General features: G+C 42.3%; 1 protein-coding gene across 3 annotated transcripts in view; it reads left to right on the top strand.

The window, feature by feature from the left end:
* The window catches only part of CFAP61 (cilia and flagella associated protein 61), a 423,133-nt gene that overhangs the window by 252,758 nt on the left and 143,127 nt on the right, over nt 1-27,248 (top strand). For all 3 annotated transcript variants that reach the window (XM_073672462.1, XM_073672463.1, XM_073672461.1), the window contains one exon: nt 21,908-22,200. In XM_073672462.1, the coding sequence (XP_073528563.1) occupies nt 21,908-22,200 (293 nt within the window). The remainder of the gene's footprint in view (nt 1-21,907; nt 22,201-27,248) is intronic.

Below are 27,248 nucleotides of genomic sequence, written 5' to 3'. Positions count from 1 at the left end.
AGACAATTACCTTTCACAACTGGTTCAGGACCCAACAAGAAGGGGGGCACTGCTAGACCTAATATTAACCAACAGGCCAGATTGCATATAAAATATACGAGTTGAGGGTCACTTGGGTAATAGTGATCACAAAATAATAAGTTTTCATTTATCCTTTAATAAGATGTTTAGTAGAGGGGTTACAAGGACACTAAACTTCAGGAAGGCAAATTTCGAACTGTTGAGAACTGATCTTAGTGCAATAAACTGGGACGATATCCTGAGACATAAAACTACACAAAGCAAATGGGAGACATTTATTAGCATCCTGAATAGGACCTGTGCACAATATATACCCTATGGGAATAAACATGCTAGAAATAGGAGGAAACCACTATGGCTAAATAGAGCTGTAAGGGGCGCAATAAGTGACAAAAAGAAAGCATTTAGAGAACTAAAGCAAGTAGATAGTGATGAGGCATTAAATAAATACAGAAAATTAAATAAATCCTGTAAAAACCAAATCAAGGCTGCAAAGACTGAGGCAGAGAGAATCATTGCCAGAGAAAGTAAAAATATTCCCAAAATATTCTTTAACTACATAAATAGTAAAAAACTAAAAAATGATAGTGTTGGCCCCCTTAAAAATTGTCTGGGTGAAATGGAGGATGAGGATAAGGAAAAAGCCAATATGCTAAATGTTTTTTTTTCAACAGTATTTACACAAGAAAATTGCATGAGAGAAAACATGATTAGTGATAACAAAAATTCTCCATTAAATGTCACTTGCTTAACCCAGCAGGAAGTACGGCGACGTCTAAAAATCACTGAAGTTGACAAATCCCCGGGCCCGGATGGAATACACCCGCGAGTACTGCAGGAATTAAGTAACGTCATAGACCATTATTTTTAATCTTTAAAGATTCCATAATAACAGAGTCTGTACCACACGACTGGCGTATAGCAAATGTGGTGCCAATATTCAAAAAGGGGACAAAAACTGAACTTGGAAATTATAGGCCGGTAAGCTTAACCTCTACTGTGGGTAAAATCCTGGAGGGTTTCCTAAGAGATGCTATACTAGAGTATCTGAAGAAGAATAACCTCATGACCCAATATCAACATGGGTTTACGAGGGACCGTTCCTGTCAAACTAATCTGATCAGCTTTTATGAAGAGGTATGTTGTGTATATGGACTTTTCAAAAGCTTTTGATACGGTTCCACACAAAAGTTTGATACATAAAATGAGAACAATGGGGATAGGGTAAAATATATGTATGTGGGTTAAGAACTGGCTCAGTGATAGGAAACAAAGGGTGGTTATTAATGGAACACACTCAGACTGGGTCTCAGTTAACAGTGGGGTACCACAGGGGTCAGTATTGGGCCCCCTTCTTTTTAACATATTTATTAATGACCTTGTAGGGGGCATACAGAGTAGTGTTTCAATATTTGCAGATGACACTAAACTCTGCAGGGTAATCAATACAGAGGATGACAATTTTATATTACAGGAGGATCTATGTAAACTAGAAGTTTGGGCTAATAAATGGCAAATGTGCTTTAATGGAAATAAATGTAAGGTAATGCACTTGGGCAGAGGAAATAAAATGTATAATTATATGCTTAATTGTAAAACACTGGGCAAAACTGTCAGTAAAAAAGACCTGGGTGTATTGGTGGATGACAAGCTCACGTTTGGTGGCCAGTGTCAAGCAGCTGCTGCAAAGGCAAATATAATAATGGGATGCATTAAAAGAGGCATAGATGCTCATGAGGAGAACATAACTTTACCTCTATACAAGTCACTAGTGCGACCACACTTAGAATACTGTGTACAGTTCTGGTCTCCGGTGTATAAGAAAGACATAGCTGAACTAGAGAGGGTGCAGAGAAGAGCGACCAAGGTTATTAGAGGACTGGGGGGGTCTGCAATACCAAGACAGGTTATTACACTTGGGGTTATTTACTTTGGAAAAATGAAGGCTTAGGGGTGATCTTATTACTATGTACAAGTATATGAGGAGACAGTACAAAGACCTTTCTACTGATCTTTTTACTCTGAGGCCTGAGACGGGGACAAGGGGGCATCTTCTACGTCTGGAGGAAAGAAGGTTTAATCATATTCACAGACGGGGATTCTTTACTGTAAGAGCAGTGAGACTATGGAACTCTCTGCCGCATGATGTTGTAATGAGTGATTCACTACTAAAATTTAAGAAGGACATGGATGCCTTTCTTGAAAAGTATAATATTACAGGTTATAAATACTAGATTCCTTGATAGGGCGTTGATCCAGGGAACTAGTCTGATTGTCGTATGGAGTCAGGAAGGAATTATTTTCCCCAATGTGGAGCTTGATGTTTGCCACATGGGTTTTTTTTTGCCTTCCTCTGGATCAACAAGTTAAGATATGGGTTGAACTAGATGGACTTCGTCTTCCTTCAACCTTAAAAACTATGTTACTATGTTACTTCTTTCAGCGTTTTTTCACCCATAGGAAGTAATAGGTAGTGAAAAAAACGCAAAAAAAACGCACCAAAATTTACATCAGTGTTTTTTCAGCGGTTTTTCAGCATTTTTGATGACAAAATAGAACGTTTTGTTTTTTTTCACAGGACATTATGTACATGCATAAATAGAGACAGAAGGACCGTGAAAAAAACGCTGAAAAAACGCACTAAAAATGCAGCAAAACCTGCATTTTTGACGCAGCTTATTTCCTGTCAGAGATTGGGTTTTGCTGCAGATTTGTGATGCTGAAAAACTAAACATGTGTGAACATAGCCTTAAAGTCTATAGTTCTGTTTACATGGCTGTAGTTTTTTTGTGGACCATGTCATGAATCAAAATCACCCATACAAGTCTATGGGTCTGTGAAAATTATAGACAGCACACCGATGGCATCCGTGTGCATTCAGTTTGCTGTCTGTCATTAACGTTATAAGACTACGTTTTAACGACCATATTTTCGGTCCGTGTGGAAAAAAAATTGGCAACACCTGGACCTGAGTTATTCAATTGGGTTGTTCAGATTACCATTATTTCAGACGGACCCAATGTCAACATGAAAAAAAATGGCACTAGTCTATTCCGTATTTTAGATTAGACTCGCCTAATCAAGTCTATGGGTGCTCAAAAAAAATCGTATCCCATACTGATCATCTGTGTAGCATCCGATTGTAACGGATACATTGCAATTCTTTAACATAGGAAACTGCATTTGGTCTTGTCAATTTTAATAGCTGCTGATGTATAAAAACGGATTCCATATTGATGACAATAGAGATGAAAAATCGTCTGTTTTTTCTTGATGAAAATCGGATGATTTTTTTATACACTCATTGGAACTTAGCCTAATGAATAGGAGACGGTTTGATGTTTTGGACTTTTTTCATATGTGAAAAGCATTGATGAAACACTGATGGTAAAAACTGACACCTTGACCAAACACTAATAAAACTCTGATCCAAAACACCGTTGAGTAACGATCAATGTTTATAAATCCCAAAAAAATCCTGGACATGTGAATGAGGCTTTAGGTTGTATTACTGTGCACAAAAATTGTCACCTATCCTATGGATAGGTGATCATGTCTAGATCGTTGTGGGTCCCACTGATTGGATCGCCACTGATCTCCAGAATGGGAGACTTTTATGCCCTGTTCTCTCCTTGCCACAAGATCATGACCAGTAGAATAGAGCATCTGGTTGCGGATGCACCCTGCCATTTAATTTATTGTGTATGGACGTGACAATGACATCTTCTTTTCTATAGACTTTTCTCCTGCTTTAAAACTTATTATGTATAGGCGCTGTACTCAGGCAAGTCCTATTCGACCAGTATGTGAAGGCTGCATTCAATCAGCGGCCATTGATTGGCTGCAACTGTAACAAGACATTGTTCATCCCAGGAAATCAATGGGGGACATAATAGCCAGTGCAGAGGAGCGGCACCAGTCCTGGAGGTGGACGCAGAACCAATAAGTTTTAAAGCAGGGGAAAACCCCTTTAAGTAGATCAGCAGAGGTCATGTATGACCACTCTCTCCATTCAAGACATTTTGCCTGTAGTCTTACGGTCAAGGAAATACGGTAAGTCTTCCATTCTGGCGATCAGCGTGCCCCCCAGCAGTGGTACCCACACCAATATTACAATTATAGCCTATTCAGTGTATAGGTGATACTTTTTATATTAAGGAATACCCCCTTTATAGGTCTGTATAAGAAAAGTGCTGAACCTTCCTAGCTGTTTGTTCCAAATACAACACACTGTGTGTACTAGCAAAGCTAACTCATAAATGTATTATACCCTGTGTATATACCCACAGATTTCGGTGCACTATTTGCGTATTTTCTGTACACCCTCCAGCAGGGCCGGCTCCAGATTTTTCTTGGCCCCGGGCGAAAGAGTCTCAGTGGCCCCTTTAACACATACCAGGATTCATGATGCACAGATACCGCAGAGAAATATATATATAGTACAATGCAAAGATTTCACTTCTTACATTACATGAGTGATATCTATTGTAAATTCTACAATAGCTCAGAAACCAGCGAATCGCTCCACACAGTATACTGGCCCCCATATAACGCTCCATATGGAATACTGGCCCCCATATAACGCTCCATATCAAATACTGGCCCCCATATAACGCTCCATACGGAATACTGGCCCCCATATAACGCTCCATACGGTATACTGGCCCCCATATAACGCTCCATACGGAATACTGGCCCCCATATAACGCTCCATACGGAATACTGGCCCCCATATAACGCTCCATACGGTATACTGGCCCCCATATAACGCTCCATACGGTATACTGGCCCCCATATAACGCTCCATACGGTATACTGGCCCCCATATAACGCTCCATATGGAATACTGGCCCCCATATAACGCTCCATACGGAATATTGGCCCCCATATAACGCTCCATACGGAATACTGGCCCCCATATAACGCTCCATACGGAATACTGGCCCCCATATAACGCTCCATACGGAATACTGGCCCCCATATAACGCTCCATACGGAATACTGGCCCCCATATAACGCTCCATACGGTATACTGGCCCCCATATAACGCTCCATACGGAATACTGGCCCCCATATAACGCTCCATACGGAATATTGGCCCCCATATAACGCTCCATACGGAATACTGGCCCCCATATAACGCCCCATACGGAATACTGGCCCCCATATAACGCTCCATACGGAATACTGGCCCCCATATAACGCTCCATACGGAATACTGGCCCCCATATAACGCTCCATTCGGAATACTGGCCCCCATATAACGCTCCATATGGAATACTGGCCCCCATATAACACTCCATACAGAATACTGGCCCCCATATAACGCTCCATACAGGATACTGGTCCCCTTATAACGCTCCATACAGGATACTGGCCCCCATATAATGCTCCATGCAGGCTGTTCCCCCCACATAATGCCCCATACAGGCTGTTCTCCCCCTTATAATGCCCCATGCAGGATGTCACCCCCCTCTTTATAAGGCCCCATGCAGGATATCACCCCCCTCTCTTTATAATGCCCCATGCAGGATGTCACCCCCCCTCTTTATAATGCCCCATGCAGGATGTCACCCCCCCTCTTTATAGTGCCCCATGCAGGATGTCACCCCCCCTCTTTATAATGCCACATGCAGGATGTCACCCCCCTCTCTTTATAATGCCCCTTGCAGGATGTCACCCCCTTTCTTTATAATGCCCTATGCAGGATGTCACCCCCACTCTTTATAAGGCCCCATGCAGGATGTCACCCCCCCTCTTTATAAGGCCCCATGCAGGATATAACCCCCCCTCTTTATAATGCCCCATGCAGGATGTCACCCCCCCTCTTTATAATGCCCCATGCAGGATGTCAGCCCCCCTCTTTATAAGGCCCCATGCAGGATGTCACCCCCCCTCTTTTTAAGGCCCCATGCAGGATGTCACCCCCCCCCTCTTTATAATGCCCCATGCAGGATGTCACCCCCCCCATATTATGCCCCATACCTCCATACATTAAAAAATGTATCATACATGACATACAGTGTCATACATGAGTGACTTAGGGCCCCCACCACTATTAGAAGGTACATTCACAATGTATTTTCTGCTTAATTTCTATAATGGAAATCCCACAGCAAATATTGTGCAGATATTTCTGTGTTTACGACTGATGCACCTTTTCCACTGACTTGATCCACAATCTGTGGTCTTGTATTTATTTCTATGTAGCTACATAGTGGGCCCCAAGAATGATTTTCTCTGATGGGCCCAATGTACTCCAGTCCGACGCTGGGTGCATGTAACGGATAAGATTTGGGGAGCCTCAAAAGTAGACGGCCAGATAGCAGCAGACACTGGGACTGTACATTTCTTTTTTTAGTCCATATAACCTTTTTGTTGTTGGTATATCACTTTGCTCTTCGTCAAGTAATCCTCTGATAGTGTGATGGTCATCACCTCCATAAATCTGTACAGCAATGTACGAGAAAGAAAGCCCATCGGCTCTAGTGGAGTGAGTGACCTATCTATCCGAAGACCCAACACAAACAACTTTCTTTTTCAAACAGAGCAAGTAAAGCTCATTTGATGAAATAGTATTGATCACTTTCCTCTTGGTGCAATGGCATTATGTTTGCAGTGTAACTTGTGGCTTATAGCTAAGCACTTCTGTCTGACAGATTTTCTCCTTAGCTGGTTTCCAACCTCTTGCTCTCTTTTGGATCTTCTCCTTTTTTAAGGAGAGAAAACCCATGCAAACACGGTGAGAACATATGCATGGGTTTCACTCCTTGCATATGTTGTCCTTGGTGGGATTTGAACCTAGGACCCAAGCACTGCAAGCCTACAGTGCTAATTTCTCAGATACTGTGCTGCTTTAAATTGGGTAAAAATCATTTTTGCTATTCAGTTGCAACAATTTTGCACTGTTTTGCTTTTACAAGCTCTTTGTTTCTGTGCACATACAACTTTGATGTGGTCTGATGTCATTAATTATCTGAGAGGAGCACAGAAAAAGACATACAAAACATACAATCACATGGTCAGACCATCATAGTGAGCTGACTGGAGGATTCTCAGTTAACTCATTTTATAGCTGGCAGTAGACAATGCAAAACAAAAGATAGTGGAGGCAAATGGTGTAAAATATTTAATGAAGCCCAAATGCAAAAATGATTTTTAGCCTCAGTTACATCCATTTAAATAGAATCCATAATCATAAAATAATCTATTGTTTAAATCAGACTTTTATGTTAAATGTATTTTTTTTACATTTTTCGTCAGTGTATTTTTTTATGTACCATAATATTTGTTAAAAATAAAAATTAGAAATCTTGCCATTTTCACACTGGCTACTGGGGCATTTTTAGATTCTAACTTTCTGTTGTTTCAGGAAATAATACATGTACATAGCGACAATGGTCAGACTCGACCTTATCTTGTGTACTGAAGTGTCTAATCAGTCTGTGCAAAGGTCATTGTGAATGGAGGGGGAGCTGTGACAACGCCTTTAGTGATTGGTGGATCTTGTGTTATCAGCTGTGTGTAGAGGTATTACCTGTCATTGAATTGTTGTCTGTAATGATAAAGAGCCTGCTGAAAACTCTTTCTAAAAGGACAGGAAGTAGAAGTCTAAAAAAGCCCCAGTGGTCAGTGTGAAAATTGCAGGATTATGCTTTTTTGTTTCATTAAAGATCATGGTATGAAAAATAAAAAATTGACAACATTTTTTTCAAAATACATGTAATATTAAACCTGATGTAAACAATAGGTCATTTTCTGATGATAGGCCCCACAGATGGGCACCACCTTAAAGAATACTCCACTATCTCCTTCTCCATAAGCAAATAAGGAGTAACATATGACATAGTCTTTAGACTGTCACCCTCACTAATTCAGAAACATTTTCCGTATCTGACAAAGTATGGAACCATAATCTTACTACACTCACTCATCTTACTTGTCTGTATTTGTTCTTACTGTTATTTAATTTAGACTTAAAGGGAAGGTGCCGCATTTTTACGTTATGTAAAATAAATTAAAATGTTAAATTCCTTAATGTTATAACATATTTTCAAGTGCCCAGTATTTATAGTTTATTTTTTATTAATTTGTTTTGCAGCTACTGGGGGCTGCCATCTTGCTTTTCAGGAGTGTAAGAGTTACTACACTACACTCCTTCAAATACGGCAGCCCTGGACATAGGCTTCAGCGGTCGGATGCCGACCCTATCTGTAACATTGTAGCCACATTAGCTGTGAACTGGGCACGCCTCTGTGGGCTGCTCACTTCACAGCTGTAGGTGTGTCTAGGTGCCATTTCATTGTGGCCCAGAGCTTCCTCACTGAGGACATGTAATTGTAAGCTTTTTACACACACACACACACACACACACACAAGCTCCCCCAGCTCTGCTCTCATATTCTCCCATCCTCCACTGCCTGTGCAGTAAAGCTATGGACCCTCACCGCTGCACTGTTTAGTCTCCTTGGTCCTGGCCTCGCAGCTGCTCTCTTCTCCACTGCGTGCAGCTCTGCTCCTCAGGTCCACGTTGCTCCACAGTCCGTTGTCTTCCTTCTGCTTGCTCTTCTGTAAATATATTGAGATCCACTTCCTGTTTAGCAGCTGGTTGAGATTAGATCACAGTGCAGTCACCAAGAAAATGGCGGTGCATTGTCTCTAGTCTTTATTCTGCCTCCCCCACTTTTGGGTGTAGTATAACACCTTAAAGGGGAGGGAAACATTGATGTCACAAGGACACTGCCCCAATTTTGCAGCTAACGTAATGCAAGTAAGCATTACTGTAGTTGCTTGAGGTCTATACAGGAAGATGCTCCCCCTAGCTGCAAGTATAGGTAATCTTTTTTTTTTATAGATATTTTGCATGTTGCAGTGTTTGCAATCTATGCAAACACTGCATTACAAAGCTTAAATGAATATTATAATGTTATTTTAACAAAAAGAAAAAAAAAATTGATGGCACCTTCCCTTTAATTTTATTTAGACAATTTATAATGTAGCCAAATTCATCAGAGTGGCTCATGCTGGACTACAAATATGTCACATCTTCAGATACTTTTGTGTGATTTTACACTTATTGGTGGGCTCTTTTCATTCATTCTAGGCCAGCCCCCTTCCAATAAGTCACCCACATTTAAGTTAAGCTATGCCCCTTGACCACATGACATATAAAACCATATTAAATAATAATAAATGTTGCACATGTGCACCAGAATTTTATTCTGTTCATATATTTCAGTATTTTAATTTTTTTTTAATTATTGTCTTCCATTGGTTGGTGGATCTATGACCGGTGGTCCTAAAATATTGACATTTTTTAATAGTGCAAGAATCTTGTGTCCTTTTAGTGACCAATTTCGGGCGATTTAGAGACAGAAAAAAGGGGTGGGTTTAGCTATTGAAATCAGTTAATTAGCCAGCCCCCTTCATAAACACAGTACTGATGTGTTACCGCACAGGAAACGATCTCCTGGGTCAAGCGCAGGTCAGGAGGGGAGCTGATGGGACCCCGACTTCACTGATATCCAAACATTGGGGTACCTTTGATAATATAAATATATTTGTCAGTTCTCTGTTTTTCGTTAGGAATGCATCTAAAGATTTTCTTATTTACAACTGGACAGCCCCTTTAACCCTTTGTGACAGGGTGAATCTTTGTTTTTGCTTTTCCGTTTTTTATTCTCCCATTTTTTTCAACAGCCATAACTTTTTTTTGTTATTTTTCCGCCACTATAGCCATATGCTTAAGTTTTGCGGGACGAGTTGCAGTTTTGAATGACACCATTTATTTTACTATATACAATGTACTGAAATTGGGAAAAAAAATAGAGAAGTGTGGTGAAATGGTTAAAAACAAAACACAATTCTGCCGTTGTTTTTGGGTTTTGTTTTTATGGTTCATTGTTAATTTGATTCTCAGTGTCAGTACAATTACCAAGCATAGTATAGTTTTTTTATGTAGGTGGTTAAAAAATTCTGAATTTTGTAAAAATAAAATTGTTTGTGTTACCAATTTCTGAGACCATTGACCTTTTCATTTTTCAATCAATGGACTCGTATGACAGCTTTTTTTATGCTTGGCAAGCTGACATTTTTTATGGTACCTTTTTAATGGCTAGAACATCTTCTTTATTGCAACCTTTTTAGGGAGGTGCAGCGCCCCAAAATAAAGCAGTCCTGCGTTTCTTTTTTTTTCTCCTCATTTACCACTAACCACAGGTTAATGCTTTTTATATTATGATAGACTGGATTTGTACAGACGTGGCGATACCAAATCTCCTTTTTTTTTAAATTATTGTTAATGGGGAAAAGGGAGGTGTCTTATCTTTGCACAGGTACACAGGGCGAGTATACACTTTTTACATCTTGCCATTTGGTTTGACACTATGGAGCGCTCCTTTTACGGCCACGTGCACACGTTGAGTATTTGGTGAGTTTTTTACCTCTGTATTTGTAAGTGGGTGATAAATGCACTCCTGACGTGTTTCTATTATACTTTTCCTCTGATTGTCCCAATCCTGATTTTGGCTTATGAATACTGATGTATAAGACACTCACCAAATACTGAGCGTGTGAACGTAGCCTAATACTTTGCCGCAGTAAATTAGTGAGCTCAGTGGTTCGGCTGGAGTAGGTGGCACTGGTTGCTCAGACCTGCTGAGAATAGCTGAGAATCAGTGCTGGTCCTATGAAGGGTGAGTAAAGCTTATTTTTTTGATCCTTATTCATCAAAGCAATTTCACCAGAATTCTGTCGTAAATTGTTTTGAAAAGTCACAATTTTTTCCCACTGCTTGAAATTGCACGAAAATGTTGTGACTTTTGCCATTTTCCCACCAGTTTCTCCCAACTCTGGATGGATGGGGATGCACAGGGGCTTGACAGCACAGCTCAACTAATTCATGTTGAGCTGTGGCGTTAGCTACATCAGAAATCTTACTCCAGTCGATGACTGGAGGGAGATTTCTGACAAGGTGCACCTCTTTACGAATCAGGAGCGTCTGACTCCACCATGCACCCTACGAAAATTCTTGATGAATTGGGCCCAATTTGCTTGGGAATATAGGTTTTCTGAAAATGCAAAACTATTTTTAATTCATGTGAATATGCAAAGTGTAATTTTTTGGCCACTTTTGATCATTATTTAGCATCAATACTTGTAAGCCAAAAGAAACATAGTGGAAAGGTTGTACTTTGTATTCACTCCTGGTTTTGGCTCTCAATTACTAATGCAACATGCCAAGCAGAAAACTGAGTGAAAGTGCCGTCATCTTACCTCCAGGATTTCACCACTACTACCACTACCGTATATGTAGAACACACCTTGTGCTGATTTTTAATGAGTTTGAGACTTGTCGTGTAATTATGGTTCACATTCCAGACATGACTGATGGTAATGAATGTATATTCTCTGGATTCGTTCCAGGTACCCTGACACTTTCCATATTGGCTAATCATAATCAAACCACTTGAACATTCTTAATTAATGGACAAATATTTTGCTTGGCTTTGGCATAAAAAGCCTTTTGAAACATGTTTTGCATATTGTGATCACACAGTTTTGCCTACATACCACTATGTGATGAGCCTATTATTCAGCTGTCTGCCACATTAGACCGTACACCGCTGCCATTAGCATTTATCTGCTTTCTCTCTGTTCACCTTTCATTGCTTTCTTCTTGGTGCTCTCAGATGCTTGGCCTCTCAACCCCATATTTGTTTAACCTCTATTCACGTCCTGTTCATCTTACTACTTCTTTCCTCATTTCACGTCTTATTACACCTCACATATCTCTCGACTTTTTTATTTTTTTCAGTCTTTTTTTCCTTTGCTTGCTTTACCCTGCAGTCTTTTTTGCTTTACCCTTTCCTTCTATGCAGTCCTCCATCCTTTATTCCCTACTGGGTTCCTAATTCTTAGCCATTTGTATTCTTTAGGCTGGACTCACACTTGCTGTTCTTGTGGCGATTTTTGAGCCAAACCTATCTCCCAACTTTTACAGAATAGAAGGAGGGACAAACCATGTGGTGCTTGCTATGCGCTGTGGCACACCCATACCATGCACCGCACCCATTTTACCATTTCTTTCTGCCCTGGCAGGAGATGTTAGCGGGTTTGGGGCAGTGAGGGACATTCAGCAGATCCCCAAGACCCGAATTCGGAACTGTCCTCTGTATCGTGGGTGGTTGGGACTAGAGATGAGCAGATCTTTTCACTGGACTCTGATCCATTATTATTATATGTCCATGTTATTTGCTGATTTATGATGTTTATTATTTTAAAAAAAAAAGCTAAGTAAAAATGACAGATTTTTTTCCTGCAAGGCTTTGAAAAATCTTGCTGAATAACAAATATTCTTTGATGCTTATCTGCATATGGAGTTTTTTTAGGAGGTTTTGGAGCAGAAACTGTCTCTGTGCACACGGAGTCCGCCCTTCAAGGACAGGAAACCTTCAAGATAAAAAGGGCGGCGCCTCTCTCTGCCTCAGTGGTTTCCTATCCTTGATGGAGGACCTTCCTTCTCGTCGGCGGCGACAGCAGCAAGATTGCCTTACCTGGGCCGGGGCTGGTCTGTTGGGGCAGGGCACAGTCTCTGCTGCGGCCGGTCCCGTGTGTCCTGGAAACGCCGCGGAGGGCGCCGACATTTGGTCTCCTCGCGTGCGGGCGGGGGTTTGCGGCACCTACACAGCATGGTAGCCGGTTACCCCGCTTCCCGGATGTGACGTCACGGGGCGCAACCGGATGTGACGAACCAGAAGTCGCGCCCCGATGACGCTTACCGGGACCTCTGACCCCCGGATGTAATTTTCGGGGGAGGTACCGGAAGCTGTAGGAACACCGGCCGGTGACCTCCCTGGCACAATGAGAGTACTTAAGGGTAGATCACTGGCTAGGCAGGGGCGCAGTGCACCATAATGGCCTCACTGCAGCCCTCCCCACCGCATCAGCAGCAAGAGCAGCAGATCATGCAGCTGCAGTAGCATGAGGAGATGGAGCAGCCGCAGCAGCCCTGGTGCCAGAAGCGCACCCAGGAGCAGCGTCCACCTAAGAGCAGGAGCAGTGGGCTTTCTGGGACACGCAACACCAAGGATTCAAGATCCAGCCGGCATAGCTCAAGCAGGATCAATGATTCCATGGTCTCCCGAGGAGACGTGTCGGATACCGTCCTGCCTCCCGTTCCGGTACCCTGTTTTTATCTACTGGGTGGTGAGTGAGCTACGTGAAAGTCGACTTATTAATGTAGACTTTTTTCTTTTTTGTCTTTCTCTCTACCTCTCCTTCCTCCTTTTATATGGTCAGGATGTCCCTAAGAAATGTACGGGGAAATCCAAGTACAGAGTGTGTGCCCTGTGTGATGGGGGTCTGACTAAAGACTGGCCCAAAAAGTTATGCCAGCCATGTATTGAGGAAACAATTTCGGAGGGAACTCTGGACTTTGCTTCACATTTAAAAACCCTTATTAGGTCTGAGGTGGAAAGATTGCTAAAATAGTTTTCCCAGGCAAAAGAAGCATCCCAGACCCATAGTGCAAAACCCCACCCACCCTTTCAGACTCTGAATCCGACGAGGGAATGCTGGATGACTCCGCTGACTCTTCCTCTTCGGATAGCGAGACAGGCACAGGTCATTGTTTTCCCCTAGAGAGTGTTGATAGTTCAGTTAAAGCCGTCAGGTCCACAATGGGGTTAGTTGACCAGAAGGGGTGGGGGGCATCAAGAAGGAGTGGGATAGGCCGGAGAAAAAAGGTCCCCTTCCATCCTCCTTCAAAAGAAAATATCCCTTTGATGACGAAGATACCGCATCCTGGAATAAAGCCCCGAAGCTGGATGTTGCGGTGTCCAAAGCTTCTAAAAAATCTTCTCTCCCTTTTGAAGATACAGAAATGCTGAAAGACCCACTGGACCGGAAGGTAGATACCTTCCTTAAGGGTACTTGGGAATCATCAGCGGGGGCATTGAAGCCAGCCATAGCAGCAACCTGTACGGCAAGATCCCTCATGGTTTAGTTAGACAGGTTAGAAGACCAGGTTAAAAACAATGAGTCACAGGACTCCATTCTGGCCTCTCTACCAGTATTGAAAGGAGCTGCGGCCTTCTTATCTGACGCCTTGCGGATTCCGCCAGATTAGCGGCAAGATCTGCGGCCCTGTCTAATGCCGACCGTAGAGCAGTCTGGCTGAAATGTTGCCCAGGGGATATACAGACGAAAGGAAAGCTATGATCTCTTCCGTGTGAAGGAGATTTTCTTTTTGGTACCTCTCTTGACACAATTCTTGAGAAGGCAGGTGACAACAAGGGATTTCCTAAATCTTCCTTCTCGGCTTTTAAGCAGTCCTTTCGGAGGAAGAAATTTGCCCGCAGAAGAACATCCAGAGAACAACCTAGATGAGAGGATCATTCCAGAAAAGAAAAAGGGTTTTTATTCAGCGGGCCCTCCCAAGATAGTCGCAAACCCCCAAAATGACACTCTATCCCAGGTGGGAGGGAGGCTCTCTCTATTCCTTCCAGCCTGGGAAAGGATCTCTTCCAACAGGTGGATGCCCAAATTGATAAAATCAGGATTAAAGCTGGAATTTCTGAGGAGCCCACCAGAGAGATTTATCCTGACTGCCTTAAGATCCTCTCTACTGAAACAGCGGGCACTGGAGGAAGAGATTTCAGGTCTCCTTCAAAAGAACGTCTTATGGGAGGTATCACCACAAGAGGAAAGAAGAGGGTTCTATTCACCCTTATTCCTTATAAAGAAACCGGACAACTCATAAAGAGTAATCATCAACTTGAAAGTACAGGGAGTCGTCAGGCACTTTCAGTACAGAGCTCTTCCCTTCGGCCTAGCAGTGGCGCCCCGCATATTCACAAAACTTATAGCGGAGGTACATCTCAGGAAGGAAGACAGATTGATAATCCCGTACTTGGACGACTTCCTAATAGTGTGAAAAACTCACAATCACTGCTTGGCTCAAGTGGATCAGATGTGCGCTATCTTAAAAAACTTAGGATGGTGTTTAAACCTAGAAAAATCAAAACTGATCCCACAAACAACTCAGATCTTTTTAGGCCTTACTCTGTATTCGGTTCGACAGGAATGTCGCCTGCCCGAACAGAAAAAATAAAAAATAAAAAATTTGGTTTCGGCGGCCATAACAAACCCAGTAATAACTCTTAGGGGGGCCATGTCTCTGCTGGGGTCTTTGACCTCCTGCATTCCAGCAGTATGCTGGGCCCAATTTCATTTAAGGGAATTACAATGGGACGTCCTAAAGAACTAAATCATCCTCAGGGGGCATCTGGAGGGCAGATTAACACTCCCTCACAATGTAATTCAGTCACTGCATTGGTGGTTAATGACGAACACGTTCCGGGCAGGCGTCCCCTGGGTTCCCCTTATTGCCAGAGTAATTACTACAGACGCCAACCCCAGGAGGTGGTGGGCGCACCTAGACAACTACCCGATACAGGGGACTTGGTCAGAGGAGATGAGTCTGGAGTCTTCCAACATGTGGGAACTACGAGCAGTATAGAATGCACTAATCAGCTTCTTACCCTTTCTACGAGGACATCACATAAAAATTCTGTCCGACAACCAGGTCACTGTGGCATATGTGAACTACCAGGGGGGAACTCGCTCAAAATCGCTAATGCTGGTTGCGGGGAGGATATTTTCTCTAGTGGAAGGGAAAGTTCTCTCTTTAAAGGCCCTTCATATCAGAGGAGAGGACAACACGAAGGCAGACTTTCTAAGTCGCAGACCACTATTGCAGGGAGAATGAACTCTAAATCATTCATTCTTCCGTCAGCTAGTGGCCATGTGGGGGTTTTCAGAGGTCGACCTATTTGCGACTCGTCAGAACAGCAAATTAAAAAAGTTCTGTTCACTGAATCCCACGGAAAATCCTCTAGTAGTAGACGCCTTCCAGTGCAGGTGGGATTTCAGTCTGGCCTGTGCCTTTCCCCTAACGTGCCTAATTCCATCAGTGTTGAGGAAGATCCGGGAGGATCAGGCTCGAGTGGTCCTCATAGCCCCCTTCTGGCCCAAGAGACGATGGTTATTTTGGCTGAAGAGCATGTCAATCACGAACCCCTGGATTCTTCCAGAGATTCCCGACCTTCTTGCTCAAGGTCCTATATTCCATCCTCAGGTGAAAGGATTGCACTTAGCGGCCTGGAACTTGAGAGGTCGTTGCTAGACGGTCGGGGATTCTCATCGAATCTAATTACTACTCCTCTAGGTAGTAGGAAACCAATCACTACTAAAATTTACAGTAGAATCTGGAATAAATTCTTGTCATCTCAGGGATTCTCCCTGGGAGGGGGGGTTCCCGTAAAGGCCATTTTGGAATTTCTTCAAAAAGGGCTGGAAAAAGGCCTAGCGGTTAGCACCCTAAAGGTCCAAATCTCTGCCTTAGGGGCCTTGTATAATTATAATCTGGCCAGTAACAAATAGATTTCCAGGTTCGTGAGGGCATGCAGTAGAGCCAAACCAGCCCCTATAATAAGGGTCCCTTCTTGGGATTTAAACTTAGTGCTAAACGCATTAACAAATTCTTCCTTTGAGCCCCTTAGCTCAGGGTCCATAAAGTTACTTACCCTAAAAACAATACTTCTTGTGGCCTTAACATCAGCACGGAGGGTTAGTGAGTATCAGGCTTTATCTTCAGATCCACCTTTTACCTTCGTTCTAGACGATAGGGTAGTTTTGAGACCAGACCCTGCTTTCCTACCTAAGATTGTATCCAAGTTTCATATGTCTCAGGAGATAGCCTTACCATCCTTCTGTCCTGAACCAAAAAAATAGCAAGGAGGAAAAATTTCATACCTTGGATGTCAGGAGATGCCTTATGCATTATTTAGCATCCACAAGCTCATGGAGGAAGGATAGGGCTCTATTTGTCTCCTTTCAGGGCTCCCGAAAGGGATCAAAGGTCTCAAAAGGCACTCTGTCAAGGTGGATCCGAGAAGCCATCATGATGGCCTATATGGGATCAGGCAGAGATCCTCCTAACAATCTGAAGGCCCACTCTACATGGGCCATGGCTGTCAATCTTCCTCGGTCTGGGGCTCCATGCAATCTCGCCTCATGAGGTAAGGATGATTCTGAGAAAAGTCAGGAATCTGCCCAGAACTATATGGGAGGACCCGGTCAATGACCTGAAGAGAGCTGGGATCACAGTCTCAAACATTATCGTTAGTAACACACTACGTCATCATGTATTAAAATCCTGCAAGGCATGCAAGGTCCCCCTGCTCGCACCAGCACATGTTGAGGCCTGTTTGAAGTTCGCCAGTGACCATCTGGATGATCCAGAGGAGGCATGAGAGATTGGCATATGGTTAGATGAAACCAAAATAGAACTTTTTGGTATCAACTCCACTCGCCGTGTTTGGAGGAAGAAGGATAAGTACAACCCCAAGATCACCATTCCAAGCATGAAGCATGGTTGGGGGAAACATCATACTTGGTGGTGCTTTTCTGCAAAGGGGACAGGACGACTGCACCGTATTGAAGGCAGGATGGCTGGGATTATGTATTGCAAGATTTTGGCCAACAACCTCCTTCCCTCAGTAAGAGCATTGAAGATGGGTCGTGACTGGGTCTTCCAGCATGACGATGACCCGAAACTCACAGCTAGGGCAACTAAGGAGTGGCTCCGTAAGAAGCATTTCAAGGTCCTGGAGTGGCCTAGCCAGTCTCCAGACCTGAACCCAATAGAAAATCTTTGGATGGAGCTGAAACTCAATGTTGCCCAGCGATAGCCCCAAAACCTAAAAGATCCGGAGAAGATCTGTATGGAGGAGTGGGCCATAATCCCTGCTGCAGTGTGTGCAAACTTGATCAAGAACGTCTGACCTCTGTAATTGCAAACAAAGGTTTCTGTACCAAATATTAAGTTCTGTTTTTCTATTGTATCAAATACTTATTTCATGCAATAAAATGCAAATTAATTATGTAAAAATCATACAATGGGATTTTTTGGGGATTTTTTTTAGATTCTGTCTCTCACAGTTGAAGTGTACCTACGATAAAAATGACAGATCTCTCCATTTTTTGTAGATGGGAAAACTTGGAAAATCAGCAGTGTATCAAATACTTATTTTCCTCACTGCATGTATGGGACTAATATTCAGTTACCACAACTTCTGCAAAGAATTCTCAACATGTGACTATCTGCTTATTTTTTCAATGTTTCACTTCGTGTTTCCATGACATATGGTCACACAAGGTTGTAGAACATTTCTGTATACTACGTACAAAATCTAGTTTCACTCCTGTCTTTTACAATATTGAATATTAGTAAATAATCTCATTTGTAATCTGAAATAATCTTGAATGTTTCACTTTACATTAGTTATACAAATAATGGAATAATAAGATCGGTTTATTTATTTACATAATTAATGTTCCTAGTAAATACTGAATATTTATTAGTGTTAAATTACAATAATCCCTATTTAATTTATTTAAAAAGAGAAAGTTTTACTCTATTGCATTAAATCAGGGCCATTTTTCTAATTAGGCGCTTCCACGATTCAACATTGCTTAACTGTTTAGGAAGTAGATTGCTGGCTGTAATAAAGTCTTTTTATTAATCCATTCTCTTGTATGCTTTGTGACACCTGTAATTTTTATCTAGATGTTGAGATTAAAAATGTTAATAATCTTTTTGTCTTCAGCTGTCAGGAAGGCTGCCAATATTAGAAGGAAAGCGTTCTCCTAAATATGTACCACTTATTATAATATTAGCTCGCGTTTAGCACTCATTTCACAGCTGCTTAATTATACTGTGTATGTAGCATTAATTATAGTATTTATTCATCTGTGTGGTCTCTAATTTGTAATTTCTAACTAAGCAGAGTATCCTACAGAATCCTGTACTCCTCTGGAGAAAATTAAATATTAAGTAGCATATAACGAAAGTATTCTTACTTGTCATAATTACAGTAGAACAAAAAAATTCACCGGACCCTGGTCTGGCATCCATGGCGGTAATCAGTGGCAGTCCTACCAGGACCTGTGAACTTCATTGGATGGCACTTTACCCCGTTGCAAAAGCCTTGTGAATGTCAGACATTCAAGTGCTGGCCAAGAAAATTCACAGGACCCTGGTATGGTGGCACGGAGTACCAACGTGGATGTCGGATCGGAGCCCTCTGAATATTTTGGCTCTTCTCTGGTTATAATGTTCATCTCTACAAGCCACAACTATGCCTGCGGTATCAGACACCGGGTGTATGTGTGACTAAGCTGATAAATTAATTATGTAATGTAATGTTACATTTCTTGGCACTGGTACATACATATTCTACCTTATAGAATCTTATCATTAAAGAAGCACTCTTCCTCCCATCAACGTTTGTATCCTCTTAATAAATTGCAGTCATTATATTATATAGCACAGTGTGCTTACAATTGCTCATTTTGTCCTTCTACACAGTCAATTCTTCTGTTTTCTGTTAGATCTATGACATCACATGATTAGACTGTGCTTTGTCCTGAGGAAGAAGTGTGAAACATCGAAACGCAAACAAACCTCATCTATCTACATTAGTTTCTGACTTCAACACCTCCTTTGTTCAGGCAGCACAGGATTAACCCATTTTTGTCCACTATTGGCATCACATAATTAAAAACAGACCAGGTGAATCCTTCTAAGCTTTCTGTAGAAACATGAAGTCTCTTTTCCCTGCATGAGTCATCATTAGATCTACAACCCTACATCACTGAAAAGTCCCTGGCAGCCCAGCTCCACTTCCTCTTCAATTCCTGACCCAGCTGCTCCTGCCTCCCTTGCTTTTATCTCTCTGTTTCCTCTTGTCAGTGAAGTAGGATTGTAGTTCTGATGCTGACTCATGCACAGTTTACATTAGAAAAAGAACATAACTATGTTTAAAGATATAGCTTCACTTAATTAATTGTTGTAGCGACAAGAAGTTCCATAAATGTTTCTGGGGCTCTTGTCTATCAGTGTGAATGGGAGCCTTATGACTTCAAAGCACCATCAGCAGCTCTGCTTTTTCTGATTCTCCCATAAACTTAGTATGAGAAAACCATGTGCCACTGCTCAAATGATTCCTTCCATGAATGGTAACATTTCTGATCTCCTTTCTCTCAGACTTTTAAATATAAATGCACTAGATGAGAAACCCCACTCCGTTTACACTATACGGTCAGGGATCCATTGCTTTGGATTTTCAGAGTTGCATAGCCTCCTTGTCACATACTTACCTGGCCACAGTCCTTCACTGTATCAATGTGCGGCACTGACAGGAGGGGTGGCGCTGACGTTTTCGTTAGGCACTGTGTGTTTATGCCAGCTTGTCTTTCCTGAGTGGCAAGTGCCAACACTGTCCATGGAAGTAGTGGAAGTCCTATTAATGGTAACCTGTCAGTCTTTTCATGCTGCTCAAACACAAGCAGCATGAATCAGCGCTTGGCTGCACAATTGCAGCCAGGTATTTTATTCTCTGATACGCCTCCCCCAGATGGCTTCTCCCTTGCACCTCTTTAGTTGATTGACAGGTCTATCCAATGTATGTGCACAGGGAAAGATCTGTCAATCACCTGGAGCAGTGCAGGGAGAAGCCGGCTGGAAGAAACGCTGGACTAGTCTTGTCTCTTACTATAGTCCCCAACCGGATGTTTAAACTATGGTTTCTGTGAAATACCATGGCGTTTCAAAGAAAAACATACCTTCCCGGAATTGTGCGGCCCTGCTCTGATTCATGCTGCCCGTGTCTTGGGCCACCTGAATAGACTGACAGGATCCCTTTTAAAGGCCTGTTCACACGTATTTTTGCTACTTTTTTTCCGTGCATTTTTTTTTTTGGGGGGGGGGGGGTGCACCATTTCACGGTAGTAGAAAAATAAATGAGATTTCTAAAATCTCATTCACACAGTGCTTTTCTTTTCTAATGTTTTGAGCTGTGGGACATTTTTAATACAGCAGCATGTCAATTCTTTGTGTTTTTGCTTCGTTTTGTACTCTTTCAATTGATTGCATAAAGAATGCATCCAAAGTGCCTAAAAAAAACGCGTGAAAAACGCTCATAATGTACACAACATTTTTCATGCCAATACGCTGCGTGTTTCAAGTGTGAAAAAAAAAACGCTGCAAAAAAGCACTGTGTGAACATATCCTAAGACTTGCCAGATATCCACGTACAGTACATTCCTGTAACACTCCTGATGATCATAAAATAAAATGAGGGGATTTAACAGAAATCTAATGGAACTTTTTGGATTATTTATATTTTTAGGTATACATCATTTAGATCAAGCGGCATTTTGTACATTTTAGGCAATCGTAGCTGAATGTCGACATCATAAATCAAATAGCCATCTATGCAGTCTTCAGAACAAGATGGCTCCTCATTTCATGTCCTTTATTTCTTCTGGTATTTACCAACTACATATTTTTTACCAGAAGAAAATAATAGAAGCAGAAGCTCTGAACTAAGTGACATAATTATGCAGGGTGCATAAGCAATAATTGAAGGTGCATTTTCTGTTCCCCATTGTAATCACTATACACTTGTTTTATTGTGCTCATAAAGAGATCCAAGCAAAGCTATTAAAATGTTCTTTTCTTCTGCACAAACCATGGAAATCTATGTTCTTTTTAAGCAGGATAGTTCTTATTAGTTTTGAAATTGCCAAATGCTATTCATCTGAGCTAAGCACACTCTACTTTTGTGGGATGTTTTGTTCGGATTCCTCTGTAAATTTCCGAGTTTAGTGTTGCCAGGCAACGCTCTTCTCCTCTAGCATCACTTAAATAATCGGGTCAGAGAGAGCAAATCTGTATCATCTAAAATCTCTTACACCAATAAGCTCTTATTTTTCTATGTAATATATTTCTTTTTGTTTTTCCTTATTCTTTTTATTTTAGGAAATGTGATTGTGTATGGGAACACACTTGATAGTTACACCACAGTTGCTACTCTCATGTCATTGGGAGTGTGTGGCTCTCGAATTCATTTTGTACAGCCTCCACTTACATCAAATGTCACTTGCTTTAACAATTACGCCATAGAGGAAGCTGTGTATAAAGGCTTATCGGCAGCCGGCGTGACAACCTACTACAACAGTAAACTGGCGCAGTGGAATGATGGCGCCGATCCAGATCCTATATGTTGTGCATCATTTACCACTGATTCAAAACCACTGAAACTATCCTGCATTGTGAGTACAAACAGCATAAATCATTATGTAAAGAAAATTGTAGTGAAATGTGTGTGTATATATATATATATATATATATATATATATATATATATATATATATACAGTACAGACCAAAAGTTTGGACACACCTTCTCATTTAAAGATTTTTCTGTATTTTCATGACTATGAAAATTGTACATTCACACTGAAGGCATCAAAACTTCAAGAGGTAGTCACCGGAAATGGTCTTCCAACAATCTTGAAGGAGTTCCCAGAGATGCTTAGCACTTGTTGGCCCTTTTGCCTTCACTCTGCGGTCCAGCTCACCCCAAACCATCTCGATTGGGTTCAGGTCTGGTAACTGTGGAGGCCAGGTCATCTGTTGTAGCACCCCATCACTCTTCTTCTTGGTCAAATAGCCCTTACAGAGCCTGGAGGTGTGTTTGGGGTCATTGTCCTGTTGAAAAATAAATGATGGTCCAACTAAACGCAAACCGGATGGAATAGCATGCCGCTGCAAGATGCTGTGGTAGCCATGCTGGTTCAGTATGCCTTCAATTTTGAATAAATCCCCAACAATGTCACCAGCAAAGCACCCCCACACCATCACACCTCCTCCTCCATGCTTCACGGTGGGAACCAGGCATGTGGAGTCCATCTGTTCACCTTTTCTGCGTCGCACAAAGACATGGTGGTTGGAACCAAAGATCTCAAATTTGGACTCATCAGACCAAAGCACAGATTTCCACTGGTCTAATGTCCATTCCTTGTGTTCTTTAGCCCAAACAAGTCTCTTCTGCTTGTTGCCTGTCCTTAGCAGTGGTTTCCTAGCAGCTATTTTACCATGAAGGCCTGCTGCACAAAGTTTCCTCTTAACAGTTGTTGAAGAGATGTGTCTGCTGCTAGAACTCTGTGTGGCATTGACCTGGTTTCTAATCTGAGCTGCTGTTAACCCGCGATTTCTGAGGCTGTTGACTCGGATAAACTTATCCTCAGAAGCAGAGGTAACTCTTGGTCTTCCTTTCCTGGGGTGGTCCTCATGTGAGCCAGTTTCTTTGTAGCGTTTGATGGTTTTTGCAACTGCACTTGGGGACACTTTCAAAGTTTTCCCAATTTTTCGGACTGACTGACCTTCATTTCTTAAAGTAATGATGGCCACTCGTTTTTCTTTATTTAGCTGCTTTTTTCTTGCCATAATGCAAATTCTAACAGTCTATTCAGTAGGACTATCAGCTGTGTATCCACCAGACTTCTGCAGAACACAACTGATGGTCCCAACGCCATTTATAAGGCAAGAAATCCCACTTATTAAACCTTACAGGGCACACCTGTGAAGTGAAAACCATTTCCGGTGACTACCTCTTGAAGCTCATCAAGAGAATGCCAAGAGTGTGCAAAGCTGTCATCAAAGCAAAAGGTGGCTACTTTGAAGACCCTAGAATATAAGACATATTTTCAGTTGTTTCACACTTTTTTGTTAAGTATATAATTCCACATGTGTTAATTCATAGTTTTGATGCCTTCAGTGTGAATGTACAATTTTCATAGTCATGAAAATACAGAAAAATCTTTAAATGAGAAGGTGTGTCCAAACTTTTGGTCTGTACTGTATATATATATATTTTTTTATCTCATTGTCATACATTCTTTTTTTTTTTTTTTTGGGTGGGAAAATAAGTGGCTGTTTTTTACTTTTTTTTATGAACACAGAGGGACTACTAAAGTACATTTAAAATGTGTTCTCCTTTCCATAACAAATATTTTTATGTATCGAATATGTTATTTTTTTCTGTGGTGTGGCTAGTATTAACAATATGGTTTAGCAGTGGCCTTTTTTATTAATTGATTTTACATGCTTTTTATTTAAGATAAGATCACATAAGACCTTTAAGGTTCATTTAAATCCTCTTTTTTATCTTATTTCACCTGTAACTAGTATTCTAGTCCCAGTTAGAGTGGAAATGCATGCTCCTGGGTGTATGGCAGACCTGACTGGGTCCCTAGGACCTGGCAGCTCCTGTTCTTTCAACACACCCAAAGGAGAAAGCACCATAAATGTTTTAGAACGTCACTGCAAAGTAGATTGTGGGCATTAATCGTCTATTGATGATCTGATAGTATTTTAACAGGGTATTGCCATAACTGTGTATTGTTTTTTTTTTAAAACAGTCTAAGTGCAACAGTTCTCCTGAATTTGGGCTAATTTTTCTTTTTTTTTTTCCTGTGTCTCTCCATTTCTGAGATATGTCTCTATTTTTCCTGTATGTAAATCAAGTTTTTTTTTTTATAGCTAAGTGGGTGTGGTTCTTAAATCTTCTCTATGGGCGTTGTCTTGAGGACCATGCCCAGTTGTCTAACAAGACTAGATTTACAAAAAGAGGGGGTCATATCTCAGGAACAAAGAAGTGCAAGATAAAAAAATAAACTGCACTAGATTCAGGACAACAGTAGTATTTAGACCAGTTAAAAACATATTACATATTGTGACAGAGTCACTAGTATGATATATGAGGGGAGGTATGTGTCGCACAGGTTGCTAGCCTGTGTGAACTGAAACCAATGGACTTTCTGCCAGCATGTTATATGCTGGTGGGTTAACTCACTTAAAGGGCGTGGTTTTAGGGGAATGACAGTGATGGGAGGGACGTCATTACCCATACCTCCACCTCAGGGTGTGGCTGAGCATCGTTTAAATGTTCAGCCCTGTTTTTTTCCTTTGAGTTGTGTTTGGAGAGGCTAGGTCTCCAGACTGGACAGCCATAGCTCAGGAGGGAGCTGGATATAACCTGTGTGTGCGACCCGCACACACATATATAGACTGTGCTATAGTGTAGCATCGGCGTCTCTGCCCCCTGCTAGGCAGAGACGTCGTCCCTCTCACCTCCCCGCTCCCCGCGCGGCGTCCTCCTGTTCTCCTCTTCCTGCTGCGGCCAGCACGCGCAGCTTCCCGGGCACTGTGCTTAGGGCGCGCGCTTCCTCTCTCTTAAAGGGGCCGCACGCGCCGTCCTAAGGAGTCCCCGGCCAATTGCCGGAGGACCTCCCATATATAAGGCACCTCCTCCAAAATGGAGGTGCCCGAGCAATAGTTGTTGCACAAGTATTCTTACCTCTGCTTCAGCCCTCAGCTAGTTGCCAGCCTGACTACTGTTCCAGTCCGCCAGCCTGACTACTCTCCAGCCCGACAGTCTGTCTTCCGTTCAACCCGCCAGTCTGTCTATGGGCAAGCCCGCCTGCTTACCAGGAAGCACCTGCCAGTTACCTGCCTGCTACCTGCTAGCTTGCTCACCTGGGAGCACTCGACTGTTACCTGCCTGTTACCTGCTAGCCTACCTGGAGGCTCTGCCGTCACTTGCCGTGACCACCTGATAGCCTACCTGGAGGCTCCTGCCGTCACTTGCCGTGTCCACCTGATAGCCTACCTGGAGGCTCCTGCCGTCACTTCCCGTGACCACCTGTCTGCTAATCTATAGACTTCAGCCTGCTCTGCCGTCACGTGCCGTGACCACCTATCAGCTAACCCAGAGACTTCTGCCTGCTTGCTGTGCCCATCCGCTATACCGGTCAGTCCCAGTCATCTGACCCCTGGTTGCCACCTGCTCTCTTACAAGGTCGTCCCCAGAGTAGCACCTGGTCCCTCTGCTCGGTCCCTCCCTGGTCACGGAGTCGGTAGCCGCCGTACGACCAGGGTCGGTCTGAGTTGATACTTAGTTACGCCCCTCTGGGTCCCTCCTTGCACCACGGCACAGAGGTTCCACCACCCTGACCCGTAACATATAGTTTATCTTTTGTTTTTGTGATTTAGCCAAGTAAGGCTGTATTTATTTTGCTGAAGTGCAGAGCTTTATGCTGCTAATAAAGCCTGCAAAGAAAACCCGGTTCCTGAGTCTACTTCCGGAAGTGGCCGAGCGAGTCTTCCTACGACAATATTTATAGCAAGTAACAGGTCCTCGTTAATTGACTTTAGGCCAATGTAGCTAAAGAGAAAAAATACATGGGAGGCAAAACAAGAAATGGGAATATTAATTGCTTGCAATACTCAATTACAGCAATATACTTAATAGGATTTTTTTTATTGAACATCATGATTCTCAAATGTATATGTATGAGCACTAGGTATATCTTCAAAGTCCTCCATTAACTTGCATACTAAGTTGGGTCTATCAATAATAAAATAATAATAATTTCATTTATATACCGACAATAAACTCAATACAAGGTAAGACAGGTTAAACAAGTTTACATTAGGAGTGAGGTTACCTGCTCGCAAGGTTACAATCTTCAAGGGAATAGGGGGACACAATAGGTGAAAAGTGCTGGTTATTTCAGGTCCAGCAATTATAATAAATAGGGATTTTCATATAAAGCTGCATGATCCGGTCATCAGCCAGTATGTTTAAGTGCAATTATCAAGTGCAGTTATCGTGTGCATGGAGGGTGTGGAGACAGATGAATAGGAGGGAGCAGATTCTGAATAATATTTAAAAGGAGGGAACAGGGGAAGGTTAGTTTACTGAGTTGAGGTGGTAGGCTTGTTTAAAGAGATGGGTTTTTAAAGCGTGCTTGAAGACATTGTGGCTAGGCATCAGTCGGATGGTCTGGGGTAGAGCATTCCAGAGAACTGGCGCAGCACGAGAGAAGCCTTGGAGATGGAGGTGCGAGGTTCAGATTATGGGGGATGTTAGTCTTAGGTAATTTGTAGAATGGAGGGCACATGTAGGGAGATAGACAGAGATGAGAGAGGACCCTGTAGCGAATGGGTAACCAGTGTAATGACTGGCACAAGATGGAGGCATCGGTGAAGCGGCTGGACAGAAATACGACCCTAGCTGCCACATTCAGGACGGATTGGAGAGGAGAAAGTTTGCTAAGAGGGAGACCGATCAGAAGAGAGTTGCAGTAGTCCAGACAAGAGTGAATAAGAGCGACAGTAAGAGTTTCAGCAGTTTCAAAGGTGAAAAAAGGTTGGATCCTGGAGATGTTTTTAATATGCAGGTGACGAGTGGGAGAGTGATAAGATATAGGGAACAAAGGAAAATTTAGTGTCGAATATGACTCCAAGGCAGCGG

This window comes from Phyllobates terribilis, unplaced genomic scaffold, assembly GCF_046119375.1.
Source record: "Phyllobates terribilis strain yellow unplaced genomic scaffold, ASM4611937v1 Scaffold_3__8_contigs__length_932513732, whole genome shotgun sequence".
NCBI classification, from domain to species: domain Eukaryota; kingdom Metazoa; phylum Chordata; class Amphibia; order Anura; family Dendrobatidae; genus Phyllobates; species Phyllobates terribilis.
This window is presented reverse-complemented; position numbering and strand designations above follow the sequence as displayed.